This window comes from Myotis lucifugus, unplaced genomic scaffold (genome assembly GCF_000147115.1).
Source record: "Myotis lucifugus unplaced genomic scaffold, Myoluc2.0 scaffold_6, whole genome shotgun sequence".
Taxonomy (NCBI): Eukaryota; Metazoa; Chordata; class Mammalia; order Chiroptera; family Vespertilionidae; genus Myotis; species Myotis lucifugus.
Window position 1 is genome coordinate 16,013,355 of NW_005871054.1, and position 23,617 is coordinate 16,036,971.

General features: G+C 38.4%; 1 protein-coding gene across 9 annotated transcripts in view; it reads right to left on the reverse strand.

The window, feature by feature from the left end:
• Positions 1-23,617, reverse strand: part of EML4 (echinoderm microtubule associated protein like 4) — a 157,258-nt gene that overhangs the window by 84,640 nt on the left and 49,001 nt on the right. For 7 of the 9 annotated variants that reach the window (XM_006083421.2, XM_006083422.3, XM_023747411.1 and 4 more), the window contains exon 2: positions 9,330-9,512. In XM_006083421.2, coding sequence (XP_006083483.1) covers positions 9,330-9,512 — 183 coding nt within the window. Of the gene's footprint in view, positions 1-9,329; positions 9,513-23,617 lie in introns of those variants that run through there. The other 2 variants (XM_023747425.1, XM_023747428.1) reach the window with 2 other exon arrangements.

Here is a 23,617-nt window from a genome sequence, read left to right on the forward strand (position 1 = left end):
CCCAGAAATCAGGATTTTAAAGAGTTCCAGGTGATTCTAATGTGCAGCCAAGGTTGAGAACCACTGTTCTAGATAAAAAATTTTTGACAAATACATGTTTTGCACATATTTTCTCCTGTTCTGTAGCTTATTTTCAAAACAGTTTTGAAAGAATAAGGTTTTTTAATTTTGATGAAGTTCAATTAATTGACTGTTCTGTTATTATTTGTACTCATGTCCTATTTAAGCATTTTGGCCAAACACAAGGTCTCACAAATTTTCTCCTATATTTTTTGTAATAGTGTTATTGGTTTTAACCCTTACAATGCGGTCTATGACCCATTTTGACCTAATTTTTGTTCCTGGCCTTGCGAGATAAGAGTCAAGGTAGATTTGTTTTTGAGCTTATGACCAAAATCTTGAATTCAATTTTTCCTCCCTATCCTTTCTTGCATCAACACTTTTGCATTTGCTCCTCTATTTTAGAAAGTTCTTCACCTGGAAGGTTCATTCTCATCTTTTAAATTTCAACTCAATATCACTTCCTTAAAGAAGGCTTCTTTGATCCCCTTATCTAAAGTGCCTCTCTAGTTTACTCTCTCTCTCTACCCCCTTTACTTCCTTCACAGTCCTTATCATCATTTATAATGATTCTTAACTCTACCTGGAAACCTTACTTCCTTGATGATTCTTGTATATATTTCCCCATGCTTAGCACTGTGCTTGGTACACATACAAAGCACTTAGTATCTAAATGACTGAATGCATCTTCACCACTACTGCCTCAAATTTCTCTTCTGGATTATGTTCATCAGTTTATTTCTATATTCCCTTTTTGCAGTATTATCTTGCTCTTAAGGTATTCTCTACACTATGCCAGAATGATGTTTCTAAAACATGCTGTATGTCTTTAAATTTAATATATCATCAATTATAATATGCACCATTATCTTGAATACCACTAGAAAGAAGTGTTGCCTATGAGAACTATAAGATACAATCAATTGTAAGATGCATTACAATTTCAGAAATGTTAAAATGCAAGAAATATAGGTCTTAGAATTAATAGATTACTGTAAATCTACCTGCTACTCCGCAGATTAAAATCCTTAAAGTTTAATGGCTCTCAGTGCCCTCAGGATAAAAACTAAATTCCTTAGCAAGGCATAAGAAAACCTTTCACTATGGGTTCTACCTACCAGTCTAGGCTCATTTCTTGACACTCCCAATCTTATACCTTATGCTTCAGTTTATTTTGAACTCCTAAACTAAGTACTTTTACTGCTCTGTGCCTAAATTAACATGTATTCATCACGCACCTACACATCAAATATTTACTCAGGGTCTATTATGATCCTAGCCTTGTGTTTATAAAAGAATACCTGGCATCAAGGAATTTAAAATCTTGCAAAAGAATCACACTGGCAATGAAAACGTAGTAAGTACAGTAACAGAGTATTGTGAAAGTACAAAGAAAAGACACATAATTCTGTATGAATGATTACAGACACAGAGCTCAAGAAAGGCTTAGTAGAAGAAATGCAGAACAAAGTCTTAAAGAATAAGAGGTAGCCAGGTAACATGGAGGTAATAAGATACTCAGATCTTATTCCAGTATGTATAAAGGAACAGAAAGAATGTAACTGTGAAGTGGGGTGTGCATGTGTGTGTAGCATGAGCAGGGGTGGGAGTAGACAAAAAAAGCTCTTTAATGTGGTGAGAATGTGGAATAAGAGAGGGCAGAGTCCAAATAGGAAGGGTGAGTCCAGATGGGAGAGGTAAACAGGAGTTAGATGATAAAGACTTTATCTATAGAGGATAGAGACTATTAAAGGGTTTTAAACTGGGGGGGTGGGAGGGGAGGGACTTAGGTCAATTTACATTTTAGAGAAAATGATCTAGAGCAGTGGTTCTCAACCTTCCTAATGCCGCGACCCTTTAATAAAGTTCCTCATGTTGTGGTGACCCCCAATCATAAAATTATTTTCGTTGCTACTTCATAACTGTAATTTTGCTACTGTTATGAATCGTAATGTAAATATCTGATATGCAGGATGTATTTTCATTGTTACAAATTGAACATGATTAAAGCATAGTGATTAATCATAAAAACAATATGTAATTATATATGTGTTTTCCGATGGTCTTAGGCTACCCCTGTGAAAGGGTCGTTTGACCCCCAAAGGGTTTGCAACCCACAGGGTGAGAACCGCTGATCTAGAGGCTATAAGCAGAGCAGATTTCAGGACAATGGTCTAAGCATGAGATCATGGAGACCTGAAACAAGCGCTAAGTAGCATGAATGGAAAGGAGGAAGTAGTTTTATGGAATGTTAAGTCAGTTTGGGGACATGAATTCTGAGGGACATACAAGCAGAACACTCTAGTACAGCTGTCGCCAACCTTTCGGGCCTCACAGACCACCAGTTGGTGACTGCTGGGGTAGAAAGAGAATTCTGAAGTACTCAATTCAGATAACAATATGTAAACTGGCACCAATTTAAGACCATGAAGGTAGACGAGTACTAATGCTACCTCCTGCAAGAAACCTTCAACTCCAGTTTGAGTTAGGTATTTATCCTAGGTGCTCCCACAGCACCCTAAATTTACCTTTTTAATACTAATTATCATATTAATATTGTATTTATTGACATACCTGTTTTCTCACTTTATCTGAAGCCTTTTAGGGGCAAATACAGTCTTTTATTTCTTTAATCTCCAGCACCTAAAACAGTGCCTAGTACACTGAAAAGATGTAGGAAACAGAAAACTGTCCATACAGTTAATGGTGTGGAGTAATATTAATCATCAAGCACATGCAATTTGCTAGGTATTGTCCTAAATAATTTATAATTGTTATATCCTTTAATCTTCACCATAATCCTAAAAGGGATTTCCTATTATCATCCCAATTTTGCTGATGAATAAACTGAAGCTTAGAGAGATTATTAAGGTGCTCAAGGTTATTATAATAGGCAGTGGAAACAAGATTTGAGTCCAGGCAGAAGAAAGGTAGGTAAATAAGTAGAAAGGAATAATTCTACCCAGGAGAGAGTGACATTTTGAGCTGTACCAGGATAACAGAAAGCAATTCATCAGAGGGAGTAGGGAGAAAGAAAATATCTAAGCAGATAATAGTACTAAATATCAAGGTCCCCCAGATACTTATGTAAAGAGCAAGAAAAGACCAGAAGATTCTCATGGCCACTTTCAACCCTACAGCTTAATCTGAGATAACTCTCAGTGCTGGGAATCCTTAGTATTTGAATAAAAGAGTGATTGATTGTCTAAGGTTAAGTACAGCACATGCAGAAAACAAAAAGGATCTGTGAGTGAATGCTTGTTTTTCAACAGAGAAGTCTAAAGTGTATTCTTTGAAATTTAGAATATTAGAAATTTAACTGTAATGCCTCATTAGGTGTATATATGCCATTTGCATATATATGCATCCTTCTCCTCCAGTGCTTGGGCATTATAAAGGTCATAACCCTCTCAAAGGCTAGCTGGCAAGACTAGAAGCAACAGTGGCCTCTAGTACCCAAAGGTACAGTAGTTCTATTTCTGAGCAGCAACCCAGCTGAAATAAGAGAAATTTAGCTAAAAGCTATAAACCAAGGTTTCAACCACAGTGGAAACCATCATAATCCCAGGGTTGAAAGCCAATGATAATTTTTATTCTTTATATTATTTTACCATGACGTGACATGAATAGTTTATATTCCTTGATGACAGTCCTAAGCAGATGACCTTTGATACCTTAGCCCAGTGGTTGGCAAACTGCGGCTCGTGAGCCACATGCGGCTATTTGGCCCCTTGAGTGTGGGCCTTCCACAAAATACCGACTTCTGTGCATGGGCCATGAAGTTTCAATCGCACTGTACGTGCGCGCCCGCACATGGTATTTTGTGGAAGAGCCACACTCAAGGGGCCAACGAGCCGCATGTGGCTCGCGAGCCGCAGTTTGCCGACCACTGCCTTAGCCTGACAGTTTGTAAATACTAATGAACCTCAGTGTACTCTAAGACTCACACAGTAAAGTTATCACTAAGAACTACTGCATATTCAAAATCTAAAATCCTTGCTACCCTCATCCACAATATCCTCTTATTCTTGCATCTATCCCAATCCCTCCCTTCAAAGCAATAATTTTTTAAATCACAACTTCCTATTTCAATAACTTTTTTCTTCCCACATTCAACTTAACAAGTATGTATTGAGTCATGACTAGGCCAGCTATATTAGTAGGAAACTGTCCCTACCTTCAAATAGTTTATAATCTAGCAGGAACACCAAATATAATATACAAAAAGAGACATACAAAAAATTTTTTAAATGATTCCAATAAAAGACAAAAAATGAAAATAGTTTGAGGCCATAAAGGATGGGAACATTTTTTGATTAGGAGAATGATAAATATGGTCCCTGGAGAAAGAACTCTAGTTAATAATCAAAATCTTTCATTTATCTCAGATTCTCTATCATATGCTCCACAGCTCCAATAGCAGACCGCTTCCACTCTCTTCATATTTTCAAATTCCCTGCCACCTTTTGTTTCAATGTCGTCATTCTTTGAGGAGATTGAAGACTATTTATAATGCATCAAAGTTTATCTTTCCACTTAGAATTTTATCTGTATACTTCTCTTTTATCTCCCAGGAAGGTGTATTTTAGTTCTGTTAACTCCTGGCCACTAATTTTTTTAAAGTATATTTTGAGTAGAAATGACCAAAGAAGGATTTGACTCACAGAGAAATGGAATTCTATAAATGGTAATTACTGCCTGGTCTGGGGTAATATCCACCCAATGGCTTCTGCATACAAAGAGCAGCTTCGAAGTCTTTGATCTGTTATCAAAATAATAAGACACTCTCCCATCCTCTACCACAATTATGAGTCATTTTAGCCTAAGGGCCCCACCAAGGAAATTCACACCTTCCAACCTGATTAATATATTTACTTATTAACAACATTTACAGAAAACCCATGGCAATCCCTATCTTCTCCCAGATGTTATTTGGAATAAGAGCCAAATGATACAGATCTGTGCTGGTACACACCATCCCAGATTCTACATAATTATGAATGTTTCTTTTGGAGAACTGACATCCTCTATGGTCCAATTATGCCTCTGGGTTCTTTCATTTTTCAAGAAGCAGTTACAATGCTTGATACTTTTGGTTTACCAACAGTTTCCCTCAGATAAATTTTTACTCCTTTGCTTTTACACCATTGTGTACTAACAGCTTGTCTTCACCTAATGCCACTGGGCTGTGTTCTCAAATTACATTCATTTGGTCACCCCAAAAGGTCTTAATAAGTTTCCCAGGCACCAGCTGTGACATAATTTGTCTTCCTAGCAGTTAAAACTTCCAAAGTGTTCCCTGGGCTACAAAGTACAGGTAACATTTTTTTCTTTTGGCAGAGATTCAGTTGCAACTGGTGCATATATTATGAGCATATGCCGTCAAAAGGAAAGAATTCTCCAACAGAATAGAGGTATATGAGAAATTTAAATGACTGGCACCTTAAAAACTACTGGGAAAACTTTCTATCTCAGTTAAGTTTCTGGCATAACATACTAAAAAAAAAAATGTAGCTTAGCTTTTAATAAGCCCTCCTTATCTGTGGTTTTGATTTCTAAGATTTCAGTCACACATGGTTAACCATGGTCCAAAAATAACAGAACATTTCAGAAATAAAGAACTTTCAATTTGCACGCTGTTCTGAGTACCTCACTTCATCTCATCACATAGGCATTGTATCATCTCATATCTTCACAAGAGTGAGTACAGTACAATAAGATATTTTGGGAGAAAGAAAAAGCCCACAGTCACATGAACTTTATTACAATATATTGTTATAACTGTTTATTATTAGTTATTGTTGTTAATCCCTTACTGTGCCTAATGTATAAATTACACTTTATCATATGTATATGTGTATGTATGCACAGGGAAAAAAACAATATATACACAGGGTTTTTGGTTCTATCTTCAGTTTTAGGACAACGAGAAAAAGTTTAGAAAGGATGACTTACAAAAAGTATGTTCCTAAGAAATAGAAACTACAGATATTTACTTGAATTTATATTTTGTGACACTTAAACAGGTAAGTGCTAAGTAACTGATATGTTATACAAAATATTATCCATCTACCAAATTTTAAAAGCAGCCTTTAATTTTTCTTATATTCCTTTACTGAAAGACCTCAATAAGTAAAAAACAAGAGAAAACATTTAAAATTTTTCAACAGATTACAATGTACTGCTGTTCTAACATAATAAAAAAATCAATTTTTTTAGACTCGTAAACTATTTAAAACAAGCTTTTAAAAATACTGTGGGATGTGAGGGCGATCTGGCTGCGACATCTGCCACCCCATTGATCGCCAGGGTTGATTCGGCTGATCTGGCTGGCTAGGCGGGTGTCCCCCTCCTCCCTCACCGATCCATGTGCGTCCCTCCCGAAGCTGCGCACTCGAAGAGGACAACCTTCCCCCCAGGGGAGAAGACCGGTCTTCGGTCAACGGTATACGAGTAGCTGCGCTCCCCTGCTAGAACCTCCAAAAAATACTGTGGCCCTGCTGGTGTTTCTCAGTGGTTAAGAGTGTTGGCCCTCCCACCACAGGGTCGTGGGTTCAATTCCCGGTCAAGGGAGTGTACCTGAGTTGCAGGTTTGATCCCCAGCCCTAGTCAGGGCATGTGTGAGAGGCCACCAATTGATGTGTCTCTCTCACATCAATGTCTGTCTGTCTATCTGTCTGTCTCTCCCCCTACTCCCGCCCCATTCTCTCTAAAACTCAATGGAAAAATATCCTCGGGTGAGGATTAACAACAAAAAACATATATGTATAGTGGACACTAACCTAGCATTATCTTGGCAATATTCAAGTTTGACTCTAAAAAAAATATAAAAATCAGCCCTAACCGGTTTGGCTCAGTGGATAGAGCATCGGCCTGCGGACTGAAGGGTCCCAGGTTCGATTCCGGTCAAGGGCATGTACCTTGGTTGCGGGCACATCCCCAGTAGGGGTGTGCAGGAGGCAGCTGATCAATGTTTCTCTCCCATCGATGTTTCTAACTCTCTATCCCTCTCCCTTCCTCTCTGTAAAAAATCAATTAAATAGATTAAAAAAAAAAAAAGTAAAAATCACAATATAACATTATTAACTAAAGTGGTTTCTACCAAGTTGTTTACCGAACTCTCAAGTCCCTTGTCATTTATCTTACTAACTGCTAATAGAAAAGATGAATTCTGCTATTTCTAAGTCTCCACTCCTAGCCCCAGCATGTGTAAGGGTGGGAGGGATAAGAATGAGAACCACAAAACCAGGCAGAATGCCCCTCCCCCAAAGTTTCCCACCTCCATGCTCTCAAGGTCATTCAGCATTTTTATGGAGAGAAATGCTGAATGACTTTGAGAGCATGGAGGTGGGAAGTTAATGTTTGTAACCATTCAAACCATTTATTAATATATTTTTTATTAATTTCAGAGAGGAAGGGAGAGGGAGAGAGAGAGAGAGATAGAAACATCAACAATGAGAGGGAATCATTGATTGGCTGCCTCCTGCACCAATGTGCCCTTGACGGGATTCGAACCCAGGACCCTTCAGTCTGCAGGCCAACGCTCTATTCACTGAGCAAAACCAGCTAGGGCACCATTCCAAATATTAACTCCTCTTTTTTCACCATCCAGGAACTGTCTTACTTTCTTAAAGGACATCACTGTCTCCTGAGGAGAAAGTGATAAGGAAGAGAAGTTCCAGCCCTGACAACTGTGGTATATAGCAAAGTTCACTTGCTATCTCATGGAAAGAGATAAATCTTTTTTCTGTCTAAGACTAGTTTTTTACCTGCTCTAAGATCCTTTTTTAAACTAACAGGAAACTTGCCTCATCAATTACCATCACCGCTCACCACCAATATCACCTTCTCTGGTGCACTTTTATCCTCAACATATCTTTGTGCTCAAGTCGAAACAGCTTAAAAAATAAAAATTAAAATTGGCCTTTAATTTAGCATCTTCTTCTAGGTACTACCTTCCCCTCTCAGGCAAATTTTTTGAAAGAGTGGCTATAGTTACTGCTCTCAATTCCTGCTCAGAATTTTCCTGAGCCTCGTTCTCATTTTACCTCCCCTTTCTATGGCTTCAACTATCATCCATAAGATGAACATTTTCCAAAATCTTATTCTAGCCAAGACTAATATGAGCACTAGACTCCAGCCATCTATAATATCATCTATATACTATATGTACCTCAAAGTCAACATCCAGAAACTGAATTCATAATCTTTCTAACAAATTTTCTCGTCATATCCTGGTTAACTATCTTTTATCTAGCCTAGATTCTATAAGTTATGTAAGCCTCCTCTGTAGGTTAATCAATTACACTGACATATTACAGTAGAGAAGTAATAAGCCAATGACTATCCTCACTTTTCTGGTTGCCAAAATGGGAATGATCATGCCTATGTTCACTTACACTACTAAGAAATCAGTAAGATCTATGAAAGTGAATGTTCAATTGTTTGATTAATGTGAATTATAAATTCTTTCTGAGTGATTGGAGAAAGGGAAAGGCCACACTTCATTTGCTCCAAACTCTCTCAACATGTGAAAACTCCCCATGACTGGAATTTAAAATTCCCATTGTATTGTGGAGATTCTGCTGACTAATGACCACAGAAGGCTCAGAATGAAGCTATCCTATCTAATAATAGACAAACATGGTAATTGACCGTACCTTCGCTACACCCCCATTGGCTAATCAGCAAGATATGCAAATTAACCGCCAACAAAGATGGCGGTTAATTTGCATACATAAGCGAAAAGTGGTGGAGCGAAGACTGAAGGCGGCTCCAGCCGGAGCGAAGGCCTGGGTCCCAGGTGCCGGAGGAAAACCGGTGCTGGCAGCCAGGAGAAGGGAAGGCCTATTGCACGAATATTTTCGTGCAACAGGCCTCTAGTTTAAACTATAATAATTTAAATCATTTCTGTAATGATAAGGGCATTGATTCAAAAGTACACATGAGTGACTACCTGCCCTCAGTGAATTTGTTATTTACTTGGAAAATACTAAATGCATACAAATATTATGACATAAAAGCCTGTAAATACAATTAGTGTTATTATACAACAATTCCCAATTTAAAAATAAAAAAAAATTTCAGAATTTCTTGGGAATAAAGAAAAAGGAAATAGAAAAGAAACTGTAATCACAAGTAACCCAAAAGAGAAACTATAGTTTTATATCGCCAATTTTAATGTACCAATAAAATACACAAGTTTTATATATTACTGCAAAGAAAGTGTTGCAAAAAGCAAGACACTTTCTGCTATACAACACAATTACCTTTACTTGGGACTGATTTCTTGACTGAGGCTACATGATCTTCAGAGCTTGCAAGACGCCTCAAAACATCAGCCAAAGCTGCCTTTAGCACAGTGATTTCATCTTCTTGTTGTTGAACTCGTAATTCAAGAGCTGAGAGGCGATCTTGAACATCAGAAGTACTTGCAGCAGATATACTATCATCTATAAAATAAGGGAAATATGGAATATTTTTAAGTAAACTGCTTAAGAATCTAATGACAAGAACTATATAAGTCTTTTAAAAGATAAGAAAAATTAAAGGAAAAAAACTTATTTTTATACAGATTAACTTATACAAAAATTTTTATAGCTATGTGAACTAATTTAAAATAGTTAATATGTCAAACATAATTAAAATTAGGAAAAAATTTCCCCAAGGTCAAATTCCCTTAATATTATACCACTTTTTAAACAAAATGTTCCCTAAATATATCACTTTGTAGACTTTTGGAAACTTGCAGTACAAATCACTTCAGTTTTGCTTTACATATCAGATTGAGAACGACTCACCTTCAGCATCAATGACCAGAAAGCATGCTTTAATATTATATTCAAAAACTCTACAAAACACTGCTATGTAATTAGTGAAAGACTCTCTGTTGTTCCTTCTTTCCACCTAATGCTTCAACTTTATGAAGAAAGGGTATGGTCTCCATAAGCACATAGCTGTATTTGCGTTAAGTATGTAAAAATAACAAAAAGACTATTTAAATAAAGTTTAGCTATAACATAGTAATTACAAAATACTTTCAGAGCTATGTAACTTTAGAGTTTATTTCTTTGAACCTTTCTTCATCTTTAAATAAGATTATTATGAGGAATGTATCCAGTACATGTTTGACATTCAACAAATGACAGCAAAATACAGAAGGTATAATTTAAGAGCTTTAGGCACACTGGTTACATAAAAGATATTTGCCAAACTCTGAGATGCTTGAGAAAAAGGACTAGTAAGAGCAATTCAGTCTCTCACTTTAGAAATTTTTATATTTGAGGTCCTTTTCATTCCCATAGTGATCTAATTTAGCTGACCCCGTAAAACTCTTTGTAAGTATGTTATATTATGGTCACTGTTTTTTGGGGGGCGTCTGCCCAGAATGCTTTCCCATTTTCCTTCTTCTGGTGGGAAGAGCAACGGATCTTCTCTTTTGTGGAACTACACCATTTTGTGAGGTCCTGTTAGGGCTGTCTATGATGCCTCATTCTCCCCTTGACCATCCCATACTATTAATAGGTTGAACCATATGAAATGGCTGTTTAGTTGGTAAAAATATGATTGACTATTAGTAATTTCACGGGGTTCAATCTAATACTACTACAATACAGGGGTGGTTGTGAGATATGGGCTAGGCCAAATGGAATTCTCCCTAATTTCTCAGAAAGAAAGGTGTAGCCCATCCTTCTTAGTTTGCCAGGCCTAGGGCTGTAAGAGACAAAAAGAGTCTTGTCTACACCCAGCTCCTTTGAAGGTCCTCTAAAGGCCTGGACCTTCAATACTGAGAGTTGCTCCAACACTGTTCCTAACTAATTATGTAACCCAATAAATTCCCTTTTTGCAAGCCATCACTTGTAAGCCAAAGGTCTTAAGTCAGTAAATTATTTGAATATACTTTTCTAAATTGTTCTCATTTTACAAAGATTAGTTATATATTTAAATAAGAATAACCACTTATGCAATTTAATAAACAAATAATCTTAATTATTTTGGGAAGGTCGCAGGGCCTGGTAGAAAGATTATTAGGCTATAATGCCAAGGTTATAGCCCTGGGTTTTAGAATTGACATGGTAATTAGCCTTCACTTTTGGCAAGTCACTTAACTTTTATAAAATATGATTTTTTTAAAAAAAAATGACTAAGGTTTTCACTTTGTGAAACTTGGATAGTTACATGAAAGGTGGTTCAGCTTGTAAAAATCCTACCATTACCTGGTGGATACTGTGATAAGGGTAATTTTTCAAAGGGCAAAATAAGCACGAAGTTAACTATTAACAATGTCCTGCATTTATATTGTACCGTTCATATTTATTATCTCACCCCCCTCCTCATAGTATCTATATTTTGTATTTGAAACAATCTGAGTTAAATAGCTTGTCTCAGGTCACCAAACTAGTCTTGATATCTGAGACCCAAACACACACCTCAACTCACAATTTAAGTGCCCTTTACTCTTTTTGACACAGCATTCTAATCACAGGACTACGTGTGTGTGTGTGTGTGTGTGTGTGTGTGTGTGTGTTTTCCCACAAAGCCAACGAAGGGGTTCAAACTATTAAGTGACTTAACCAGGTTTTTGTTTTGAAAAGATCATTTTGGCTGCCATGTGAGAATGGATTGAAACAGGATAAGCGTAAATCCTAGGAGACCAGGCTGGATGCCGCTATTGCAGTAACCCATATAAAAGAAGATGCGGACCTAGGCTATGGTTAAAGTGTCCATGTGCTTCAATTTGTCCAGGAAAATATGTCTGCTATTTCAATATAAATATTATCATAATGCTCCTTCTTTCACTCTCAAGTTTCCCAGTTTGAATATCAATTACAGGGTCACAATGGAGATGCAAAGCAGTATAATAGTTGATTTCTTCAGTTCTTATAGCTCTAAAATTCTATAACCCCTTCCTGTCTAAAATCTTGGCTCTTCACCTTTTCAGGTGAAGCAAGAATCTCGTTGGGAATCCAATAAAAGCTGTGGTAGAATAGTACATGAGCTCTGGTGTTACATTGCTTGAGTAAATCTGTTTGCTACTTAGCAGCTCTGTGACTGGTTTCCTCATGTGTAATTTCTTCATGCTAATTAGTACTTATCTCAAGCTTGGGGTTAATTTGATGAAATAATGCACTGCACTGCCATATAATGAGGGTTCAATAGTTATTATTACATACAGTGGTGGTCTTTACTATACTGTTTATTATTGCACAAAATTGAAAATGACATAAAGTCCATGAATGGGGTTTATAAGCTATGATATGTTGATACCAAACAACATTTAAAAACAATGTGGTAGGTGTATAAGCTAAAACTTTGAAAGAGCCACAAGACAAGTGGAATAAGCAATTGCAAAACAATATGCACTGAATAATTTATTAAAACACCCCCCAATACTTCTAAAAAATAAGTAAAGACTTCATATTTATATATGTATGTAATGTAGACACAGAAAAAAGTCTAGGTGATTGGGTTACTTCTGACTAGAAGAATGAGATTAGAAGGAGAGGGGATAAAGGGAAAGTTTTGCTTTTTAGTATAAGTACTTCCATATCATATGAATTTCACAATAAAAACATATCATATGCTGCTTAAACATATATTTAAGCTAAAATGCATTGCTTCTGAAGCTTGAGTTTTTTAAAAGCAAGTTTCCTCTAGGCCAGGGGTGGGCAAACTTTTTGACTCAAGGGCCACAATGGGTTATTAAACTGGACCGAAGGGCCGGAACAAAAGCATGGATGGAGTGTTTGTGTGAACTAATATAAATTCAAAGTAAACATCATTACATAAAAGGGTACGGTCTTTTTTTTTTTTTTAGTTTTATTCATTTCAAACGGGCCGGATCCGGCCCGCGGCCGTAGTTTGCCCACGGCTACTCTAGACAGTGTTCCAATTTTATAAAGGACTGTTAAGAGTGAAAGACAATTAACTTTGCACTCATAGATTACTAAAGCTAGAAAAAGAGACTATCCCTAAAGACCAACAACCCATCCTGCCATCTATATATATAAAGAGCCAGGGGCCATCGCAACCAAACGGACGATCGAACGACTAAACAGCAGGCTGCGTGGGGTGACCAGGCCAGCAGTGGGGTTAGTGAGAGACAACCAAACGAATGAACAGCAGGCTGTGTGGGGTGACCAGCCAGGCCAGCAGAGGGGGGCAGTGAGGGGCAACCAGGACGGCGGGGGTGGGCAGTTGGGGGCAACCAGGTTGGCGGGGGGTAGAAGTTGGGGGCTACCAGGCCAGCAGGCAGAGGCAGTTAGGGGTGATCAGGCTGGCAGGGGGGCCAGTAGGGGCAATCACGCAGGCAGGCAGGTGAGCAGTTAGGAGCCAGTGGTCCCGGATTGTGAGAGGAATGTCTGACTGCCAGTTTAGGCCTAAACTGGCAGTTGGACATCCCCCGAGGGGTCCCGGATTGGAGACAGTACAGGCTGGGCTGAGAGGACCCACCCCCAACACACACACACACACACACACACACACACACAAATTTCGTGCACCAGGCCTCTAGTTTATAGATAAGTAAACTAAGACTCTGGAAAATGAGGCGAGTTACTCATGGTCACACAGCAAATTGTAATTAGAGTTCCCTCCTCAGACTATAGAATTCATCACTCTTGCCCTTTCGGTTTGAAAACTTTGTTTTTATTTTTTATCTTCCAATCTTTAAGGTACCACACTCTCATTCACAATACATTTTTTAGGAATACATCTATTCAGTAAAGAGAATATCTATTTTCTGGGGGCTTTTTACAATTCTTTTTCTTAATTCAAGTACATTTTCTTCTTCTTTCTTAGCTCCTTCTAAAAATAGTTTCTAGCCTTGAGTGTTAAAATATAAACTACAAGTGAATTTTCAAGCATTCTTAAATTCATGTGAGTGTGTGGGGCAGGCGGGGGAGGGAGGGTGGTGGTGATGGAGAAAGTAGGTCCATAAACCTTTATCCATCAGTCTATTCTATTTATTGGCATAACTAAATCTCTTATTAGAGGTGCAAGCAAATTTGTATATAACTAGTAAACTTTAATATTCAATATAGTTTTAAAACTACAATGACAGCTGTTTATTATACTTTCACTAAAGTGAATCATAGCTAATTTGTCTTCTGAATTGTCAAGAAATATGTGTTACCTTTGCAGCGATAAATATACTGTATTCTAAATATCCAAAAGTTGGCAATCCAGTATATTAGAATGAGATATTCCCATAACATTCTAGCAATTTTGAATGTCAATGATTTTCTGTAAATTGTTCTAAAATGAAGTATTTCCTTTCTTGTCTTCCTAACAAGGGCACAAACTAATAATGTAGTCATTTCTAGATGACTCAGTTTTCACTGAGAATATGAATTACTTTGTGCTATAAGCACTGTGATAAAATAATGCCCTAGAGTCTATCATATTTCTAATTAAATAACTGAAAGCACTACATTTTCAAATTTCTAATCTTTCGTGATACCTTTCCTGCTTCCCTCCTTGCAGTTAGGGTTAACTATGCTGGTCTAGAGCAACAATCCTTTCCAGTCTCACTGCCTACATTATGGGAAACAGGCTAAGCTTTTTTAATTGTTTGCAAGAAGAGAAAATAACCTCTGAAATTAGGACTTTTTCTATTTAAAAAATTATATTTTGCCCTAACCGGTTTGGCTCAGTGGATAGAGCGTCAGCCTGCGAACTGAAGGGTCCCAGGTTCGATTCCGGTCAAGGGCATGTACCGTGGTTGCGGGCACATCCCCAGTGGGGGGTGTGCAGGAGGCAGCTGATCCATGTTTCTCTCTCATCGATGTTTCTGACTCTCTGTCCCACTTACTCCCTTCCTTTCAGTAAAAAAAACAATAAAATATATTTTTTTAAAAATTATATTTTGTATGTATATTACCTACATACATCACATATATGACTCGCACAATCTAAATAGGGCAAAAAATGAACACAGCCCCAGGCCTAATATTTGTGTCATTAGAGTCTCAGAGGGAAAGAGAGAAATATTCTAGCTGAAAAATAATATGTGAAGTAATATCTGAACTTTGCAAGTTAAATTAAAATTTACAAATTCATTAAAATTAAGTATATATTGAAGTCCCTAGCTCCACCCACATAAAAATCAAATCCAAGTATATTAAAGAACTAAAGAAAAAATTATAAAACCTTTAGAAAATAACAGAGAATATCTTTATATCCTACAAGTACAGAGGAGGTTCCTATAAATAAGATATAGAAGAATTTAGAGTGTATGCTCACTAAAAGACACAATAATAAAGAGAAAAATCAATTCATAAACTGGGAAAAGATAGTGGTAACACCTAAAACTGGTAAATGATTAGTATCCTGAATAAAAGAATCCCTAGACCACCTCATTGAAAAGCAAAAATAAATGGCCAATGAACATAAGAAATGAGGCTCAAGTACCTAATTAATAACCTCAGAAAGGAAAATTAGAACCATATGAAATATCATTTTTACTCAACAAACTGGTAAAAAATAAAAATTAAAGCCTGACAATATCAAGTGTTCCCAAGGATACAGAGTAACATGGAGTCACTCCCATACATTACTGGTAGAAAGTAAACTGTTTTAATGATTTTAGGGGGGGAAAAAACCCACTCTTAGCATTATCCGGTAAAACTGAAAATACATCCTAAGACCCAGCAATTACATTCCTAGGTGTATATACCCTGATCTTACAGCAGGACAGACAAACTTCTGTAATGGACAAGATAGTAAATATTTTAGGCTATGCAGACCATATAGTCTCTGTAGCAACTACTAAGATGCCTTTGCAAAACAAAAACAGCTACAGATAAATATGTAAATGATTGGGTGTGGCTATGTTCCAATAAAACTTTATTTACAAAACAGGTGGCCTGCCAGTTCCCCAACCTGGGCTCTGACACACACATACAATTCAAGAGAAATGCTCAAGAATGCTCACAACAGCATAATTCATAACAGAAACAAAGTGGAAGCAACCTTTTTGTCCATCAACTGTAAACTGCACAAATAAATTGATAGCAGCATTCAATGGAATATTACAGTGGAAAAAAAAAACAACTATGTCTATGTGCAACCTCATGTATGAATCTTAGGAATATAATGATGAGTGTAAAAAGCAAGTCAGATGGGCTTTATATAACGTTCAAAAATATAAAAGTAAATACCACTGTTTACAGAATAACACTACAAAGCAAGGGAATAATATACCCAAAATTTATGACAACAGTTATTTCTGATAGTATAGGACAGGGGACAGTATACGGAGGCATCCACAGACTATGAAACATCTATGCCATAAATATTAAAACATGTATATTACACTTTTATGGGGGAGAGAAGTTGAATGATTTTTCTTTTTTGAAAAAGGTTGGGGACAAGGATTACTAGACTACATGACTTGCTTACTTTATTTTTTGAAAAAATGAAACCATTTTTTGCAAAGTAAATTCCAAAACAGATAAAAATGGAGTTGCGCTTCGAAAAAATCCTGAGCTTTTGTGTCATAAAAACAACTAAACTAGATGGATTTTATGATAGATTTGAGGGTTAATAGTATGATCCTAAAGTAAGTTGTTACCGATTAACCTTTGGGGGAAAAAAGTCCATTTCAAAAAAGTACATGATACAAAATACCACCCAAAAAACAAGTATTAAAATTTTTTTTAAATGGTCTCTGATTTCCCCTTCATAAAGCACTTATGTTAAGACACTGGGCAGACCTTACTGTATAAAGAATGGTAATGGCAGAGGATCAGATTAGTGGAGCTAATATGGGTAGAGAACCATGAGAAAACAGTAACAATACCATGCCTTTATAGTTTAAATAAATAAATAAAAAGCACTAGCCCAAAGGACTATTAATAGGCAACTGATTAAATAAATGGTTGTACTATGATATACTATGTAGGTCTTTAAAAGGATGGTGTATATTTATAATCATAAATAAGTCTGGTAGGAGTGACAACATACTCCGGAAAGAAAAAATTTGCAGGGCAGGATTTATAGTGTATTCTATATATGAGTAGAACTATATATCTATGGCCATACACATATGAACAGATGTAAAGAGAAACTCAAGGTATATCTCTTGAAAGTGGGATTTCAGAGGATTTTTTCCTTCCTTATAGTTTTCTACAAAATAAAATTCTTTGTAAACAAAATTTAATTATTTTCTCAGTAAAAAACATAACAGAACTTAGTTTATGATGTGAACCTATTTAGTACTGAACCCAAAATTTCAATACAAGTTTGGTTAATTTGTAGATTTTGATGCATAGTGAATGAAAACATTTCTGCAAAAATATAAATATAAGCATGATGTTCAAAAGGCATATTCTCAGGCTAGTAAGAGACACAAAAATCAATATAATGCAGCCAAATGAAGACCCAGTCTCTAAATATTTCTTCAAAACACAAAAAACAAAATTACAACTGATTTATCACATTAGTAAATTATAACAAATTAAAATTAAATGATTTTGTTTTGTTCTAAAATGGAATTTGTCTTCAAATATTGTCATATAAAGACAGAAATAAATTAAGTACTATATCAAGAAGTCATGCACTATGTATTCTATAACAGCTAAAATTTATTTTTGAAAATAAACCATAATAAAATATATTAATAAAACCACAGCAGCTAATATGAATATATTTTTATAATTATGTAATAATTAATGTTTTCTAATCAAATTTTTCTCTCAAAGAAGTTGTAATTAAATAAGGCATTTTAACTATTAAAGCTCACATATTTTATTTCTTTAGTAAACGACAATATTCATTACCTCCTGCTAACAATATGATTATATGAAAATAAGACTAATTCCTGGTTTCAATGAAATTAACATGAATTATGTTGTTGGCTTATTTTCTATTTTTAAAAACTAAGTTTGTATTTTCCTTGTAGGTTATTCTTACTAAAAACTTACCTACTAGCATAAATTAAAAGAGAAATTGTGTTAAGAAAATTTTAAAAACATTTTGCTACAGTACTCTGAGCACAATGGCTAGTCCCAGGAAAGGACTTCACTTCCTTCTATCTCCAAAATTCATTCACAATTAAAATGGTCTTTTTTCAAAGTCTTACTTAATTTAACACAGAATTAAAAACAGATATTCAGATAACTGACTGCTTTTGATGAAGTTTTTTTTGGTTAGACTTTATAGAAGCAAACATTCAGCTTAACTACAGAATTTCCTATTTGTTATTATTTAAGAAATACTTGATTGTTTTCCATTAAAATCTGCTGTTTTAATCGCACTCCCCCCCACCCCAAGAATAATATAATGACCATCTTTTTGGGGGCGGCAGGGAAAGAACAAGTTGAGCAAAGTCCACTCTGCCCTCACAACAGAAATATATTTGTTTATACAGTGGTTACAGTCTGAAATACTTTATGCCATTATTGACACATATTTCTAAAGGGAGCAGGGATTTTAAAAAAAGGAAGGGATCTAGATTTATTTTAAACTCCTCAGACTTCTTTTGTCACAAGTAGTAAAGTTTGTGGGACAGGTCTGAATTCCCAGGAAAGGAGAGATACGTTACCAGTGCAGAAGTTCGTAAGTGCAGAGGAACCATACACTGAAGCGAGACCAGGCAAGCTGTCTTCCATTCTTGCCACCTACTTCACAAGCAACATAAACCAGTTCTGTCTGCGTTTCCTGCTGCCTTCCCAGATAGTCCAGGGCAAATCCCAGCTTTCTAAATCTCACGACATATTTTACATTCTGAGGAAATCTTCCAGTCCAGATGGCCTACCACAAAGCACTTCTAGTTGGCACAAATAAAAACTTCTTAAGATAGCTCTTCTCCTGGACCTTTGCAGCTCTTCTCCTGGACCTTTGCTCTCTGAACTAAAGAAAGGTTTTCTACTTATTTATAAAGAGAGACAAAGAAACTGAAGGAGAGAGAACAGACAGAGCACGCAGGCAAAAAGGAGGTAGTATTCAGACAAAAAACTTGGGCTGCTTTGGGGAGTGGCTAAACTCCAGGCGTAGGAAGAAGCACATGAATTAATGCACCACATGAAGATTCTCTACAATAATTTGGTTATCCTCGGGTACTACTTTTCTAATCATCTTTTACTCGGTTAAGAGTAAGGTACAGTTGCTTCAAATACAAAAAGGTTTTGCCTTCTGAAACTGAAACACAAATATACTAAATAGTTTCTATAAATAACAGAGGTAAAGCCCCCAAAGTGAGTATTTTCTCTACTAGGAAATAAACAATGTGTGGACAAAGTGGCAAGTCACATTTCCTTTTTCCTTTTGCTTTGTTTAAAGTAAAATAAAATTTACATGAACTGTAAAGAAAATGAAAGAATTATCACTTTTCATTGATTTTTAAAACCTAAGTGTTAAGATTAACATGGCTGTTTTATTATAACTATTTCACTAAATATAATGAATGTAATTAACAATGAGAAGTCATTTTTCTTAATTCGCTAACTTTTCAAATTATTTTAAATACAACTGCACTAGTAAATGACCTATAATAATAAACAATTTATATCTCGTCAGATATTCCAATTTTAAACCACTCATGCTTACAATAAGGTAAATGTATAAAGTAATTCAAATTATAAATATCTTCAGTCTGCCTTACAAAACCATGTAAACCAGGTAAAAGTTAATGAATGCAATATGTATTTATTCTTCTGATAACTACTTGTAAACCTAAGGCTAATCAAAGAACAAATACAAGGAAGTAAGTGACCAAAGAAACTATTGGCAGTTTATCTCTTAAATTTGTTGCTTTTAAGCTTTATATTTATAAATGAGAAAAGGATATTTAAACCAACCTAAGGTAAAACAGAAACAACATGACTACTATAAATACACACCAAAGAAATAGTGTACAATGGATAAAACCTAAACATTTAAGAGTTGCACTATAAAGATTGAGATAAGAATAAACTAACAACAAAGCTAATAAAAGACAGAGGAATGAAGCAAAATGATCTAGATTAATAATAACAAAAAGCCTTTGTGACAAAAGAGTGTTTCCTCAAGTGAGACTTGGGAAAACACTTCTCTTTTGATTAATACCTGGTACAGATTCATCAAAATCTAGGAGCCATTTAAAAGATAAATAGAAGTAGGCTGGGGAGTGTGCAATGTGTTTGAAATAAAGTGAGACCACATCCTATATAATAAAAGCCTAATATGCAAATTGACCGAACTGTGGAACAACCAGCAGAACGACTGGTTGCTATGATGCGCACTGACTACCAGGGGGGCAGATGCTCATCCCAGGAGCTGTCCCCTGGTGGTCAGTGCACTCCCACGGTGCGGGGGGAGGGAGGGGGCGCTGCTCAGCCAGAAGCCGGGCTCACAGAGGCAAGCGCAGCGACAGTGGCAGGAGCCTCTCCCGCCTCTGCAGCAGTGCTAAGGAACAGTGAGCCAAGAGGTAAGGAGCAGCAGGCAGGTGGGTGGTTAGGAGCGAGGGGTCCTGGACTGAGAGAGGGCGCAGGCCAGGCTGAGGGACCCTCCCCGCCAGTGCACGATTTTCGTGCACCGGTCTCTAGTAGGTAAAAAAAAGCAGACAAAATGGGAAATATAATGATACAAAAGAAATGTGGTATGCCAGGTACAGATTAGGAAATATGTCAAATTCTAGATATACATCCAAGAGAAATAAAAACATATGCCCACATAAAATCTTGCGCTTGAATGTTCATAGCAACATTATTCAGTAAGAGCCAGAGTGGGATTTGGTCCCTACCCTCAAGGAGCTTTCAAAAATGCAAAAATCCTCAAAAATAAATAAATAAATAAATAAATAAATAAATAAATAAATAAATAAAGTATTAGCAAACCAAATGTGTTAATATATTTAAAAAGATAATAATCATGACCAAGTTGAATTTATTAATTTATTACAATTAACAAAATTAATCACATTAACAGAAAATAAAATCATTTTCATTTCAACAGAGAAAAGGCATTTTATAAAGTTTAATATCCATTCAAAACAAAACCGTTAAGTTCATATTATGAAGACACGGGAACATTCTTAATCTGATAAAAATTCACAGCAGATCCTATTCTGTGCATTTCTCTAACTAAATACTCACATATATAAACATATATGTATGTATGCCATCCCAAGTGCTCTTCTTACAATGTGTCTAACAGACACTCCTTTCACCAAAAAGCAGGATCTATGTTCCCTCCTCTTATGTATGGACTAGAGGCCCGGTGCACGAAATTCGTGCACTGGGGATGGGTGGGGGGTCCCTTAGCCTAGCATGTGCCCTCTTGCAGTCTGGGACCCCTCCCTTGTTACTGCCCACCTGCTTGCTGCTTCCTACCGCTTGGCTTGCTGCTCCTTAGTGCTGCCACGAAGGCCTTGGGTCTGCTGGGTGCCGGGCCTGCGGGTTTGTGTCTCTGATACCCCCAGCAGCCCCAGCACCAAGGTGGCGGGCCTTGGGGCTGCTGGGTACAGGCCCCCCGTTGCGTGTTTGTGTCTTCTATCAGGCCCCCAGCAGCCCCAGCAGCCCCAGCACCACCTAAATAACTTAAGGGAAACTTTATTTAGTCTTCTTTTAAAAGCAATCTAGTTTAAAAATGAGTTGCAGTTAAGACAGAACAAAGAACATGGTACCCAAGAGTGAGATAGACTGACAGAGGAGAGGCTGGGCACTGGTCAGGGGCTTACATGCCAACTGTTCTCCACCTGGGAAATGATGTAAAATCGGTTTCTTTAGTTTTCTGCTTAATGGTCTTCTCCAGCACTGAGGTCAGAGGAGCCGCCTTCCAGCCCGTAGGCTGCTTCTCAGAGTCGAAAATTTCGCCATAGGCCTCTGCCTAGGACAGGACCTCTGCACCCGCAGGGTACATAAACACACAGGGCTTCCATCAGGCTCCGCTGATCCCAGGCCAGGAGGCCTCTCGGCTCCGCTGATCCCGGGGCCGGGAGGCCTCTCAGCTCTGCTGATCCCGGGGCCGGGAGGCCTCTGGGCTCCACTGATCCCCGGGCAGTGAGGCCTCTCTGCTCTGCGGCTTCAGGGCTGTTTGGCTTCGCTCTCCCGCTTGGAGCCTGAGTATGCAGATTAACCACCATCTTTTAGCTTCTATAATTGAAACATTGTATCTTTTGGAGCTGTTGCTTCGGGAGCTCAGAGCCCCGCAGCTGCAGGCGGGAACCTTGGTTTCCTCCATCACTGGGGCAACCAAGCATCCTGTTCTCAGCTGCCTGGCTGCAGGCCGCCATCTTGGCTGACAGTTAATTTGCATATACTCACTGATTAGCCAATGAAAAGGGTAGCGGTCGTACACTAATTACCATGTTTCTCTTTTATTAGTGTAGACTAGAGGCCCGGTGCACAAAAATTTGTGCACTCGGGGGGGAAGGGGGGGTCCCTCAGCCCGGCCTGTGCCCTCTCGCAGTCTGGGACCCCTCGGGAGATAACGACCTGCTGGCTTAGGCCTGCTCCCGGGTGGCAGAGGGCAGGCCCAATCCCTAGGTGCAGCCCCTGGTTGGGCTCAGAGCAGGGCTGATTGGGGAGTTGGGGCGCTGCCCCCTGTCATGAACAGAGCAGGGCGGATTGGGAGGTTGCGATGCCACCATCAGTCACGCTCAGGGTAGGGCTGATTGGGGGGTTGGGGCACCGCCCCCTGTCACACTCAAGGCAGGGTCAATGGGGAGGTTGCGGCGCCACCCCCTGTGATGCACAGAGCAGGGCCAATCAGGGGGTTGGGGCGTTGCCCCCTGTCACTCACAGAGCAGGGCCAATCAGGGGGTTGGGGCACTGCCCCCCCCCCCCCGTCACGCACAGAGCAGGGCCCATCAGGGGGTTGGGGAGCTCCTCCCTGTCACGCACAGAGTAGGGCCGATAGGGGAGTTAGTGCACCACCCCCTGTCACACACAGAGCAGGGCTGATCAGGGGGTTGGGACGCCACACCCTGTCACACACAGAGCCGCAGGGCGATCAGGGGGTTTGGGCGCTGCACCCTGTCATGCTGATCTGGTGCCAGGAGGCCTAACGGCTCCGCTGATCCCGGTGCTGGGAGGCATATTACCCTTTTACTATATAGGATAGAGGCCTGGGGGCCGGCTGGTTTGCCCTGAAGGGTGTCCTGGATCAGGGTGGGGGTCCCCACTGGCGTGCCTGGCCAGCCTGGATGAGGGGCTGAGGGCTGTTTGCAGCTGGTCACACACCCTTCAGGGTGGGGGTCCCCACTGGGGTGCCTGGCCAGTCTGGGTGAGGGGCTGAGGGCTGCTTTCAGGCTGGCGGTTTTGACTGCTTTCAGGCTGGTGGGAAGCTCCCAACCGCTCCTTCTTTTCTTTTTCTTTTTTTCTTCTGGGCCAGCTTTAGCTCTGGCTCTAGCTCTGAGGCTTCCGCTGCTGGTTTGTTTGCCGTTCTATAATCGAAACAATGTATAACTTCAGCTCTGAGATCCCAGCCAGCTATATTTGTTAGAATGTTTCAAACTGCCAGCTCAGAGCCCGGCAAGTCAGGCGGGGAACGTTGGAGTCTGCAGTCACTGGAGCAAGGAAGCCTCATGTTCGCTTCCAACTGCCTGGCTGCCGGCCGCCATCTTGGCTGACAGTTA